The following is a 14,359-nucleotide window of genomic DNA, read 5'->3' as shown; positions in this document are numbered from 1 at the left end:
TCAATCTCAGGATTATAGGTTCAAACCCCATGCTGGTTGAAATATTCCTGCACTTCAGGAGGTGGGACTAAATGGGCCTCATGGTTCCCGCCAGCTCTACAATTCTGTGATTCTGTGACATGGCACTGGTATTTTCCCAGAGGCTGAAAAACTTGTTTTACGAAATCTATTTCAGCACCTGGGGTGTGGACAGCGCACAGGGTTCCCTTCCATTGCAATGAGTTCTTGCCATGTATACCGGTAGATCAGGCAAAGGCTGCTCTAAAGTCTTGCTGGGCTAGTGGCAAGAAAAAGCTAGCCTGATTGCCTCCCTGCACCCTTCCCCCAGCTCACCACTCTTAAGACTCTCTGTTCAGTTTCAGCACCATTAAGCTGAACAGCGACCTGTGCTCTTACAGCCAGCCTTCTGTCCCTGCTGCTCCTTCAAGCAGACTAACAGAGCTGTTTGTACAGCTGCCTGATTAATTGATCAAGCAGGCAGCCCATAAACAAAGGAAGAGGCTCTCATTTGATCCCCAGAAGTCGCCAGTAGCTCTGTGGATTTTTTTTCTCTTCCAGGCATGGAGGAGAAGGAGGGCAGATGAAGAGGTCCTGCTGAGAAGTGTGAGTGCCCTGGAAGCTTTCATCAGCCTGTTCCAGCCTTCCTGAGACAAGCAATGCCTGCGGGGATGAATAAGCATGGATCTCGATCGACTACCTCTTTGCCTCCCGATCCCATGGAGATTGTCAGGAGCAAGGCCTGCTCCAGAAGGGTTAAGCTTAATGTGGGTGGCTTGGCCCATGAGGTTTTATGGAGAACCCTGGACAGGTTGCCACGGACAAGGTTGGGTAAGCTCAGAGACTGCAACACCCATGAATCCCTTATGGATATATGTGACGACTACAACTTGGAGGAGAACGAGTATTTCTTTGATAGGCACCCAGGGGCATTTACTTCTATCTTGAACTTTTACCGCACTGGCAAGCTGCACATGATGGAGGAAATGTGTGCCTTGTCCTTCAGCCAAGAACTGGACTATTGGGGGATCGACGAGATCTATCTGGAGTCCTGTTGCCAGGCAAGGTACCACCAGAAGAAGGAGCAGATGAACGAGGAGCTCAAGAGGGAAGCAGAAACAATGCGAGACAGGGAAGGAGAGGAATTTGATAACACCTGCTGCGCCGAGAAGAGGAAAAAGCTCTGGGACCTTCTGGAGAAGCCCAATTCTTCTGTAGCAGCCAAGGTAACGTCTAAGCTACACATACTTTATCTCTTGCGGAGACGGCATGTACCTATTGATCAGAGTAACGGCTGGGGAATACTGGGCTTTGAGTGTTTTATTGTACTATCCTGGCTGTACTGCCCGCAGCATCAAAAGGGATTGCCACAATCCAGTGTGCCATTCAAGTCTTTTCTTTTCTGTACTTTCATATTATGGAGTTATGATTCGGTGTTGTTTTTAAGAGAGAGGATTTGGGGACATAGACACAGATTGACCTGTCATTCTGCACTTCCTGCATTTTTACTGACACAAGAGTAGAGGACTTTCTGTGGGGGACCAAAGCACTTAATGGAAAGTTTAAAAGGGCCATGGACACATTATGCAAACACTTCACATAGCCAAAGCCAGATATGTAATATATTCATAAATCATGAATGGATGCATTGGAGCTTTGCCAAATCTCCTGAAGAGTGTTTGGTGTTAGTATCCCAAAAAGGATGGATTTTGGTGTCATTGCAATATAGCATATTTCAATTCATTACCTAAAGGTTCATTTTCCTTCCACTGGTATGTGCTATGAAAATATTACTCGTGTCAATTGAATTGTTGATTTGGTAGCAGCTAAGTTCACTATATTGATATACCATTCACATTATGCAGACTATAGTTACTTAAGTTCTGTGTTTAAATTCAACAAGTGTGCTACTCTTCCCATTCCCCACCCCCACCCCTGGACAGTGATGGCTTCCTAATGTTTGTTCCAGCTGCTCCATTCTCTGGATGCAGTGTTCTAGTGGTTATGTTGATAGCCCCCTCTCCTGGACCACCACCATTTTTTCATTTCTAGTCTCAGGCACTTTTGGAAGATCTGAAAACATTATTTTTTCTTGTGATTACAGAGGACTGACCTTGTTTAAAGAAGGAAAAAAGCACAGTATCTGCATGGGGTCTGGTACTACCAGATTGGTAGGATTCCATAATTAGGTATAGAAAGTTAGAGGCTTCCACTCTGATAGTCTCAGCCTGCCACTTAGATAAGTTCTGAGACTGCTAAAGGCCCCAATTTGGGGGGCGGCTTTTGTGTGTTTGTGCAGGGGCATATATATATTTTATTGTGAACACCAAGCAACTTGATAGAAGTGGGTGATGTTCTGCCCTGTCTTTCAATCAAGAACTGAATGACAGGAAGTCATGAAAAAAGGGCAGAAGAGGGTCCTTGGCCTAGTGATAAGTGCATGCAGAAGGTTCCAGGTTACTTCATTGGCATTTTCAGTTCAAAGGATCTCAGGCATCAAAGTGATGAAAGAATTCTGGTTGAAGACCCTGGAGATCTTCTGCCAGTCAGAATGGGTCAGCAATGGGGAATACAGACCCAACAGCAAAAGGTAACTTCAGGTGAAACTTGCTCTAACCTGGCTGCCTAACAGATGGGCAAGGAGCTTGCAACACTGCTGCCTTAGGCTATGCTAATCAAAACATGATATATATACACACACCACATCTCTTGTGAAGGGTGCATGGTTGTATCAATCCCTTTCCCTTTTAAAGCACTCCAAAGTAGTGACCTAACCCTTTCATACCCTTGTGTATTTAAAGAAAAGTATTGATTTAAATCTCCTATTGCTACCCATGCAGTATTTCATACTTGTACCATCTAGAAAATATAATGTGAAAAACGATACTTCAGGCTCAGCATTTTTTTGTTTGAGGGGTAGGTGGGTGAGATACACCTTGGAAAGACTAAGGCTCCAAAAGTCACCATCACCAGTTTATGACCTTGAAGCTGCCAGTGTGGTGTTGCTGCAAGAGTGCCAGACTAGGACCTGGGAAACCAAGGTTCAGGGTGACCTTGGGCCAGTCGCTGCCTTTCAGCACAAGGTTGTTGTGAGGATTGATTAAAGAGGAGGAGATCCATGTACCGGTATATACCACATTGAGCTCCTTGGAGGGGGAAAAAGGTGGGTTACAAATGCAATAAACAAACAAATAAACACCAGCATAACCACAAAGAAACTGGGTGCAAATGTGAAGGCTATCATATTAGCAATGTGTAGCATTAAATTTGAAAACGTCAGATGGTCAGCTATTAAGAAACCATGTGGGTCTCATAGTAAAGCAGTGGTTTTCAAGCTGAGTTCTGTGGAACCCTGAGGCTCCTGGGAAACTTACCAAGAGTTTCTCAGTGAGAAGATCAGTAAAGGTTAGAACAAAGGAAACTGCCTCCTACTGTGTCAGACTGTTGGTCCATCTAGCTCAGTATTTCCTGGATTTCAGGCAAGGGTCTTCCACAGCCCTCCATGGAGATGTTGGACTCATGGACCTTCTGTAGGTTACACCACTGAGCTACATTCGTTCCCCAAGCTTCCTGGAGTGGCAGCTGGTTATCAACCTTCCTTTGTATGGTGCAGCAAGAGAGGAATGTTGTCAACTGTGTGCTCAGTTGAGATGTGGCAGTGGTGACATCCCCAAAGCCTTGAGTGTCTTGGATGAGGGCAGCAAAACACCTCCCAAAATCTTCTGCGATATGCAGAACTTCATTGCATAAACTACGGGGCATTTCAACAAGTAGTATTTTCTGAGAGCCAGTGTGGTGTAGTGGTTAAGAGTGGTAGACTCGTAATCTGGTGAACTGGGTTTGCGTCTCTGCTCCTCCACATGCAGCTGCTGGGTGACCTTGGGCTAGTCACACTTCTTTGAAGTCTCTCAGCCCCACTCACCTCACAGTGTTTGTTGTGGGGGGGGGGAGAATGTTAGCCGCTTTGAGACTCCTTCGGGTAGTGATAAGGTGGGATATCAAATCCAAATTATTCTTCTTCTTCTTCTTCTTCTTCTTCTTCTTCTTCTTCTTCTTCTTCTTCTTCTTCTTCTTCTTCTTCTTCTTCAAGAATCTTTGAAAACCACAACCATTAAACAAATTGGCATGGAAGCAGTTGCCATTTTTCTAGTCAGTGGGATGGTCTCGGAATACGCTGTGATATGCAAATTGCACATTCTAGCAAGCAGACTTTACACTTCGTTTTCGTAAAACCTGGATTAGATGCTTCTGCATGAGCACAGCCCGGTGATCGTAAAAGAAACTGATAGTTCCTTTAAAGTTCTGGGAAGGCGTTTCAAGGATTGAGGGACATCTGATGCAGCGTGTCAGGAAAAGGGATGTTGTGTGGCTTTCAAAAAAACCAATTGTCGTTTTTATTTCTCACAACAGACAGATCCAGGCTGCCTTTTTAAATATATATTTCAGATGTCACAGTGCTGAATGTGAATAATTTATCAGGGTGTTTTGGCATGCGTACAGAATCCCAAAACGTCGGCCTCCGGCTTAGGCCGGCTATGGCACAGAATCAAAATCCATTAGAGGCTGTTGATGTTTCATGATTTATTGTATATGAGGGTGATCATCCTTGCCAAAGAAGTGTCTTTTGTGATTTATAAGTCAAATCCATTCTAAGGTTTGCTTTCTGGAGAGAGAGGGAGAGAGAAATCCAGTGTAAATGCATTTAGCAATTGCAGGCTTATGTACTAATTTAGAGAGGATTGTGGAAGCACATTGCACTTCCTTGCAAGCTTCCGCTGCTGAGATTCCAAGCACAGGCTCAGATGCTGAGTTGCTCCTCTGTTCACATAAGAGGGCATGGTTCCACCAAGTCTTCCTGCTTCTTCAACCTGCCCCACAAACATACATTATATCCAAATCATTCCCAGGGAGAGGCTCTTGCTCTTTCTAGTATTTCTGTGGCAATTGCCCTTATTGCCTTTTTTGGCAGCAAGATGGAATGTATTTGCCTTTTCATACCTTTGAAATGCTCTAAGATTTTGCTTTGAGCTTTAATAATTTGTATTGTTTGTACTTGATTCTGTGTGTTGATTATTCGTGAGCCACCTTGGTGGTGGTTTTTTTTTTTTTAAAGCCAAAAGGCAGCATGTAAACAAACAGTAACATTTAGGGTATCCCCACACCACTGCCAAGTTTTCCCCAACCCCCTAAGCACATTTTCGGGGGGGGGGGGTGCGCTGAGAACTGCAGAAGAAAGCAAAAGGTGGAGAGACCTTTTCCAGGAATATGAACTTGATGTTTCTTTCATAGAAGGAAAGTTAAGCTCCAAGCTGGGATATCTGATGAACTGGATCTCAGCAAATCCCCATGTGTCAGACTGACCTAATCTGCACCAACACATGGATCATAATTTAGCTATCTATCAAATAAATGTTGCAATGCAGTAGTGGTCAGCAAGGCAAGGGGGCATTGCTTGATTGCCTCCCAACATTGGCACTGCTACGGCTTAATTGGAGTGAGTGCAGTGTAAATTCCCCTGTGGAGTGAATCCAGTGCTGCCACTGATGTGTCTGCAGTACACTGATCTTGTTGCTGCCTCTCTTTTCTCCCTCTGGGTAAGCTGCAGTGATGCTGGTGATGAAAAGTAAATCACTTTTTTTTGTAAACCGCTTTGAGGATTTTTTAATGATCCAGCGGTGGATAAATTTTCTGATCAAGCGGTGGTTAAATTTTACTAGGTAACTAAATAGAAATTGCTACCCCACCAACTGCTACTGTTGCAGTGTAATTCTTGGTGGTTTAAATGTATCAAAACCCATTTAATGCAGTGGTCCCTTGGTTTTCAAACTTAATCTGTTCCGGAAATCTGTTCCAAAACCAAAGCGTTCCAAAACCAAGGCGCGCTTTCCCATAGAAAGTAATGCAAAATGGATTAATCTGTTCCAGACTTTTAAAAACAACCCTTAAAACAGCAATTTAACTTGAATTTTACTATCTAACGAGACCATTGATCCATAAAATGAAAGCAATAAGCAATGTACTGCAGCTACACAATCAATCAGTAGCTGACCTGGGTTCTACACAGTCGCAAAAACAAAAGAAAAAAGCCGCAAAAACATAAGTGCAAAATAAATAGCAAAAACAGTCAGACCTCAGTGTAACACTCAAAACACAAGTGTGGCACTCAAATTGGAATCGTAACACTCAAATCATCAGCGTAACACTCAAAATGGAAGTGTGCCACTCAAAACGGAAGTGTGGCACTCAAATTGGAAGTGTAACACTCAAAACAGAGCACATTCGGGTTCTGAAAAATGTTTGCGAACTGGAACACTTACTTCCTGGTTTGCAGTGTTCGGGTTCCAAGTTGTTTGATTACCAAGGCATTTGAGAACCAAGGTACCACTGTACAGTACCGTGTTTCTCATATTATAAGACACGTCTTATATTTATTTTTTCCTCAAAAAAACACACTATGGCTTATTTTCAAGGGATGTCTTATTTTTTTCCTCCTCCTCCTGCCGCGGCCGGCATTGCTGCTGCTCCTATCACTATGTCTTATTTTCGGGGTATGGCTTATATTCCTTGAATGCTTAAAAATCCTGCTATGGCTTATTTTATGGGGATGCCTTAAAATATGAGAAACAGGGTATGTGTATTCTGAGTGAAAATAAATTTAAATCCTTATTTAAATACCGGTATGTACTGAAATGTGAAACTCATGTATATATGTTTTAACAACAATAACAATCACAGATTAATGTGGAAGGGGGGTGGGATGGGTTAATGAGTAAATGCATCTGCCATTGACACTGACCAGCAACTGGCTGGCTCATCTATCCAAGCAAAGCCATGCAAAATGGGACTGTGATATCTCTAGGATTCAGTTTGGTGCTAGAAAACAAAACCAACCACATTTACGTGATTTAACCGAGTAGGATTCACCTCTCCAAACTCAAATTTCTTTGCACCTTGTTCTCCAAGACTCCATTTTGCATTCATCAGAATCTGCTGTAACTTATTTCTCTAATATTTACTGGATAAGCAAAGGTGGGGATATTGAGCTGTTGATAAGATCACTTAAAAAAAGCCACCTGGTGCCTTTCAACACACACTAATCATACTATCATTATCAAAATCAGAGCTAGACATAAAAGAAGAACAGCATAGGCAAAATCAAACATTTCGATGTCCCATTGGTTTCAGTGGGTGAATGAAGAACAAATGTAACTTTCTTCAAATGAAGTAAACTGAACTTAAAAGTGCTTAACTTTGTCTGGATATTGGCATAAATTAATCTCCGCACTTTCCAATATAGTTATGGTAGTGCTATTCAGTGACCGTGATAACATTCCGGGTTGATTAATCTGTAACGCAAAGTAAGCTAAGTAAGCCTTGTACTTAAGCACTTTCTTGGTAGCAATAGGCAACAAGGAATCACATGCAGGTGAGTGGACTGTATTCCGCTGTACCACTGTATTCTGCTCTGATCAGACCTCACCTGGAATACTGTGTCCAGTTCTGGGCACCACAGTTCAAGAAGGATATTGACAAGCTGGAACGTGTCCAGAGGAGGGCAACCAAAATGGTCAAAGGCCTGGAAACGATGCCTTATGAGGAACTGCTTAGGGAGCTGGGTATGTTTAGCCTGGAGAAGAGAAGGTTAAGGGGTGATATGATAGCCATGTTCAAATATATAAAAGGATGTCATATAGAGGAGGGAGAAAGATTGTTTTCTGCTGCTCCAGAGAAGCGGACACAGAGCAATGGATTCAAGCTACAAGAAAGAAGATTCCACCTAAACATTAGGAAGAACTTCCTGACAGTAAGAGCTGTTCGCCCGTGGAATTTGCTGCCAAGGAGTGTGGTGGAGTCTCCTTCTTTGGAGGTCTTTAAGCGGAGACTTGACAGCCATCTGTCAGGAATGCTTTGATGGTGTTTCCTGCTTGGCAGGGGGTTGGACTGGATGGCCCTTGTGGTCTCTTCCAACTCTATGATTCTATGATTCTATGACTGGTAGAGGAAAGACAGAGTATTTATTCCTTCTCTCCTTTCTGCACTCAACATAGAAAACAATTGGGTTGTCAGAGGAGGGAAGTCCTCTCCATAGGCCCCAGCATAGAAAGGCCACAAGCTGCTGCTTCTCCTTGGTTTCTCATCTGCCAGGTGCCAGCAGGCTGGTGATTTGTTTATTTACTTACTTATTTTGCAGCCTAGTAATTTTGGGGGGGCTTATTTGCAGGGTTGCCGTAAACCTGCAGAGAAAGAGGAAAGCTACTCTTGGCAATACTTTTATTGTACACATGGGGAAGGGGAAATGGAATCTGGAGAAGTGTTGAGGATCTGAGGCAAAATGAGCATCGTAGATCGGTGTTCATCAAACAATGTGGCTTGTTTAGCCTCATATGTGGAGAGGTATGATGTTCGTTCCCTAGACTGAATGACCGTCTCTAGAAGAATGTGAGCAAACCAATGATCTATCATTGGACTGCATTACTTTTGTTTCTTTTACTTTAGAATGGGTGCAAAAGGCTCAGGAATTCATTAGAGCAGCTGTGCTGGATTGTTCAGCCCTTTCCCAGTACTGTTCCCCTAAAGCTGCTATTATAATGGTCAGAAGGAGAGTAAGGAGTGTGCAGGTCCAATAGAATTATTGGGGGGGGGGAGGGGAGACTTAAATTAGGGAAACAGCCTGAGCTGCTAATACTAAAGCACTCCCTTTCCTGGTGCTGCAACTTCCATCAAATTCAAAGTGCCCTGCTGCACCCATTGTATAATTTTTTGAAGATGCAGTAGATCCCATCACACACATCCTGCGTCACTTGTGCTTTGTCCTTGTCATAAGGAGTGCATCTTCTGTAAAAGGCAGGGTATAGATTTTAAGCTCTGCTCTTCTGTTATGAGTGAAACAGCTGTGCCTGATTACAATAATTTGGGGACTGCAATCTGCACACATTTCAAGTCAGCCCTAACCCATTGTATGCAGCCACTTCATAAATGTCATCCTTTGTGTTGAGCAGGTGGCATTGTCTTGCGACCGAAAGATCAACTGTCTCTTTCTCCTTTACTTATTTCTAAGGAAGGGCCTTTCATTTTCTTTGCCAGCAGTTCATCACATTCTCCTGTGTAAACCAATCCAGTGGAAGTAATTCGGGAATTGCTGGAGAGGAATCTCTAGCCAGCGTTACTGAGGCAGTCGGATGAACTCATCGTAATTGCTTCTGCATTCTTAAGAATTGATGCTTCTATGATCTGTTAAAGTTTAAGTCAGAGATGGGGAACCTATGGCCCTTGCAGATTATGTTGAGCTCCCAACTCCCATAACCCATAGCTAACATAGCCAGTAGTCAGGCATCATGGGAGTTGGAGTCTAATATCTGGAATGACACAGGTTCCCCATGGACGCAACATTAAATAAAAGCATAATGGATTGTAGTCGGCACTTAAAAGCTTCTTTTCTGACTCTTATTTTTCACAAAAAAAGAGAATGCAGTTGATTTTTCACTGTAAAAGTCATTCTTAATGCCATGAGTCACTACCATGCAACTTCCAAAGCTCAGTACATGCCTGTAGTGCACATGTTAGCACACTACTTGTGACACATACATTCCCTGATCAGAAGCAGCTATCCAGACTTTAGCTTTGAGAGCAGTGTTGAGACATGTGAAGCATTTAAGACTGCCAGGTTGTAACCTGGAGATTTCATCTTCTCAATTAGCTCTGATACTGGAGAGGGTAATGAGGCATCTACAGCTTCTGCTGCCTGCCCTCTCCCTGACCTACTGTGTGGCTCAACCGGAATCCAACTCACACCTTCTGTTTATATGTACAAAATGTCTGGGGGGAGATGCCAGAATACTGGTGAGATGCAGCTGTATGCCACACGTGGACAACAACCTAACAGAAGTTCTAATATGGTAGAGCTGCCATCTCTTGATCTGAAATAGTTGGGATGGGAACCACTGGATCATCATACATTATCAACAAGTTTGCTTGTTTGTTTGTTTGGGCGGTGTGAGAGGTTGGAGAACTCAGAGCTTGGTTGGTTGCCTTCAGTTAATTGCAGTGAGTTTTGTATGTGTGTGAGAGGCGGTGATGGGTTGTTGGGTTAAGTTAGCAATCTCGATTTGTATGTTGTTGGGAACAGAGACATTGTATGTACTCTTGTTGTCTATGAAAATCCTTCAATTATATTTATATATCTGAATATAAGCTGCACCCGCAAATAAGCCACACCTTTAAAATTCAAGGGGGGGGGGAGAGACAATTCCTGAATATAAGCCGCTCCCTTAAAATTCCGCAGGCACTCACACCCATAAATGGGGTCATCGATGGTAGGGAGGGCACACCTCCATGCAGCTCCATGGAAAGAGATGGAGCAAAAGGCGGGGGCAGAGCCGTGATTCCGCTTCCTAAAGATGGGAGCCTCCTTCCTGAATTCCTGGCCGGGCTTTTGGGCTCCTGCTATGCCCACAAGGAAGACTGAGTGAGGAAGGGATCTGGGTTTGTGAGGTTGTGGGAACTCGCATCCAAAAAGAATCTGCAGGGGCATGGAAGGAGGACTGAGGGGAGATCCCATCTACCCTCACCCACCCCATCATTAAAACGGAAATGGTTGGTGCGTAAAAGCCAATTTTTGTAAGGTCGCAAATTTAAGCCACACTTTAACTTTTCACGGTTGGAATTTGGAAAAAAGTGTGGCTTATGTTCAGGCCAATACGGTATATATTATACATTATCAATAAGTCTCAGTGTGCAGTTGGGTTGGAGACTGACTGGCTCTCTACCCCATGCCAGAGTCGGAATGGAATAATACTGAAGAATACCCTCTTCACGCAGAATCATTAAACAAACTGGCAAACTGCCTGGATTAGGAGGTTGCAATCCAGCTTCTTGCACACGGTTAAAACTCCTCAGTCCTATGGCAAGAGCACCCTAATCCTAAAAATATGTGTGCTTTGCTTCACTCTGCATCCCGGCATTTCCATAGTTATGGGCTGAACCCTGAGTGACAAAATCTGTGTGAAACCCAACCGCGTTATCATAGCTACTGTTGTGAAGCTGACAGCCATGTGTTCCCCAAGTACATCAGGCCAACCCTCTCCACCCTAAAACCTGGGCAGCTTTGATTCATAATTGCAGGCTGCCACAATGGCCATTGTCACGCTCCTTGAAGCTGCGAACATGGAAATTGCAGGGATGGAAAAAATCAGAACAGTGGTGACTCACATCCCAAATATGAAGCTGCAGTGAGGAGATCTCCATCTCTTTCGGAGGGATACAGATATAGTGATGGAAAGCACTTGGCAATACATTTTATTTGTGTTGAGTGCTTGGTCCTCTTCTTTGGGAAAATAAGCAAATAAATCTCATGTAGTCTAGCTCAACTGGACAACGCATAGGCAACAATCTTAAGCAAGAGTGATGGTACTCTTAATGCATTGAGAATTGGTCCTCTGTATTAATAGCTAATTACTAGGCTGTAACACCTATCAAGGCCTTTAGTGGATCAGTTTCTTCTGTCTCATCTGATGGCAACATCCTTGTCAAATTCCTGCAAATTATTTAGCTTGAAATAATCCCTGTTATGCTGCTAGGTGTTTGCTTTTGAGACAGTTCCTTTAACTCCTGTTTCTGCTTACTTTTCCAGCACTCCTGATCCTCCTTGCCCATTTGTTTATATTTGCCTTCTGCTTATAGGCTCCGCTGTTTCCTGTGTCTTTACTTAGTCATGCTTTCCTCGGCTGCCCTTGCCAATTGGATTGGATTTAGCTGGAATGAAAGTTGGGTTGCAGGTTATTTCCTTAAACGCCTTTTCTTTTCATGTGGATTTTTCAAGCGGAGGCTTCCTTAGAGGTGCTTTGCCACGACAATTAAAGTTAGCAAGGATTATTCCCCTTGCTTTTCAGTGTTTTCTCATTGAGAACACAGTGCTTTTAAAAATACCTGTATTGTTGTAGACATGAAGCAAATCTGCCCCCAAATATTGACCTTTGCGAATTTTGCTATTTGGATATGAACACACACACACCCTGGATGTTTTCTGAATATTCCAAACAGCATACAGATATCCTTCAAATGGGGACCGCATGATTGCTGTCAAACATGTTTAGCTAGGTCCTTGGCTAGTGCTGTGAGATTCCCACCCCCGTCCTTCCTCCTTCCTTCCTTTCACTGCACTGTCCCCAGAACTGCTCCAGAGGGTTGGGGGGAAGCCCTGAACAGATTTATGGGGTGCAGTGGGTGACAGAGGGGAAGAACATACCATTGAGCAAAGATAAATCCTTGCATTGACAGAACCATGTATGTAATATTACATTGAATACAATCCATTATCACTGATCTTCTGATAAGACCTGAGCCATGCCTCCTCCCCCCACCCCACCCTTGGATGTCTATAATGAAAAAAATCACCCAAACATTTTGCCTTGCCAGAAACCATGGGTCCCGTCCCCCCCAGACTTTGCTCATCTGGTGGAGTAGGAGGGGGAAGCCATTTTTGCTTATCTCCATCCCCACTGCTTGTAGCCACCACTGCAATCTCCCCACACTGTTCCGTTTCAGGAAAACAATAAAATACTTGATAGCTAGTAAAAATAAACCACAAACATCCTGTCTCTCTCCCCCACCACCCATAACAATACTAATAAATATATGACGGCACCCAAAATGAAATCGGAACACCACACAAGAAAAAAAAGCAAGGGATTGCCAAATCTGTCAGTTTTAGCTTCTCTTGGTTTCTCATTTTGCCAGGCTTAAGCTCAGTGTTCCACATCATTTCCGCATCAGTCTGCATTTTTTTTAAAGTCCTCATGAAAATTCCTCAGCATTTCAGTGTGAATTTCTCTAAATATGCACATTTTAGGTTGCAATTTTCCAAAATGTAATGCATGTGTGTATATTATGTTCACTAAAAATGCTTTGTTCTGCACAATTTACACCAGTATATGCACTTTTGTAAACATGAGTTGCATTGCAACATTTGGAGAAGTGCAGGTTTTGAAGGATGGCCATATTTTGGTTCACGTATGGTTTTGGAATGAATTGGGTAGCTTGGCTTGAAATACAAACAAAATCCAATTTCTCTGCCTTCCCTAGTCTTCATGGCTTTTCTAAACACATGGGGCATGTTCAAGCACAGCTGGCAAAGTGTTGCAGAGATGGGGGGCCCATGCAGAAAAGGCCCTTCCCTAGCACCTGTCAATCAAATTGCTCTCAGAGGCAGTGACCTAAGGAGGACCTCTGCTGCCAGCTTCCAAGTATGGGCAGGTTAGCATGAGTGGAGGTGGTTCTTCAGATAACAATTAGGGCATTGATTCATAGAAGTTATTCCAAATTAGCAAGAGATATTCGTATGACTCCAACCAGAATAGGGATTTGGAATCCATAAAGAAGCGGATAAGTTATACTTTGGAAGATTATATTAGCTCTAGTTAATGGATTTTATTCATACTTTAGCTTTGAGAAAGTCTCCATATTGAGCTGTGGCCAATAATGAAGATGATATTTATTTATATCTTGTTCTGTTTACTCTTCCCTCATTAAACATCCAAATGGATTTATGAGAGCCCTCACTGTTATACAAGTAGAATAAGTGTCAAATATATGCAGCCATTTGTTTCGGTGTGCAAAAATAACACTAGCAAAATAAATGTTGCTTTTGCCTAGCTGAGGCACCATATCAAGAAGTTTAAAATATTAACAGCTTTGTCATAAGATCAAACTAAGGTGGGCCAGAGATCTAATCGCCTGTCTTCAAAATCTATACCAGGCTAGTTTTAACACAGTTCATTATGGATGCTTATAATGGATGTGCTTTTGTAGAGGTTTTGTTGCATTTGGGGGGAATATTGACTGATAGTTTACAGTGATTGAAGTGCTGTTAGAAGGCAGCCCTCTGTTTGAATGGTTGTTTTGTCTAAGTCCAGTTTAAAGATAAAGAACCCTAAGAAGGAAGAGCAGGAGGAGACTTGCAGTGGTTTGTCAACAACTAGTTAGCACCAGGGTGGATAAAAATCAATTATTTTTTAAAGAATAAATTTTTAAAATCAGATTTTTAAAATTTAAATCAGATTTTTTTAATTGGATTTTTTAAATACTGTAAAATGCGTTTGGAAGAAAAATCTTTCAAAAGATAGTTTTCTATTTAATTTACATTATAGTCCAAAGGCTATTCATCGGGAAATAAGGATTTGTTTTAAGTTTTTCATGTATGCTAAAACTCAGTCTAAGGTTATTTTTTTTTAAAAAAAATCATTTCACCACATCAGTTAACAAACATGGATACATAGATTATAATGTTATTGTTTTAGTTAAATAAATAGTTTAAATTGTTATTAAGGAAATGATTATTTTTCTCCTTCCAATAAAGTGCAGCAGA

The 14,359-nt window shown here is 42.5% G+C and overlaps 1 protein-coding gene across 1 annotated transcript in view; it reads left to right on the top strand.

Annotated features, from left to right (window-relative positions):
• KCNB1 (potassium voltage-gated channel subfamily B member 1) overlaps positions 1–14,359 on the top strand; it is a 194,131-nt gene that overhangs the window by 3,207 nt on the left and 176,565 nt on the right. Inside the window, exon 2 of the mRNA XM_035123028.2 lies at positions 559–1,223. Coding sequence (XP_034978919.1) covers positions 657–1,223 — 567 coding nt within the window. The 5' untranslated portion in view covers positions 559–656. The remainder of the gene's footprint in view (positions 1–558; positions 1,224–14,359) is intronic.

The sequence above is a fragment of the Zootoca vivipara genome, chromosome 7 (genome assembly GCF_963506605.1).
Source record: "Zootoca vivipara chromosome 7, rZooViv1.1, whole genome shotgun sequence".
NCBI lineage: Eukaryota > Metazoa > Chordata > Lepidosauria > Squamata > Lacertidae > Zootoca > Zootoca vivipara.
Note: the sequence above shows the minus strand (reverse complement) of the source record. Positions and strands in the feature narration are given on the sequence as shown.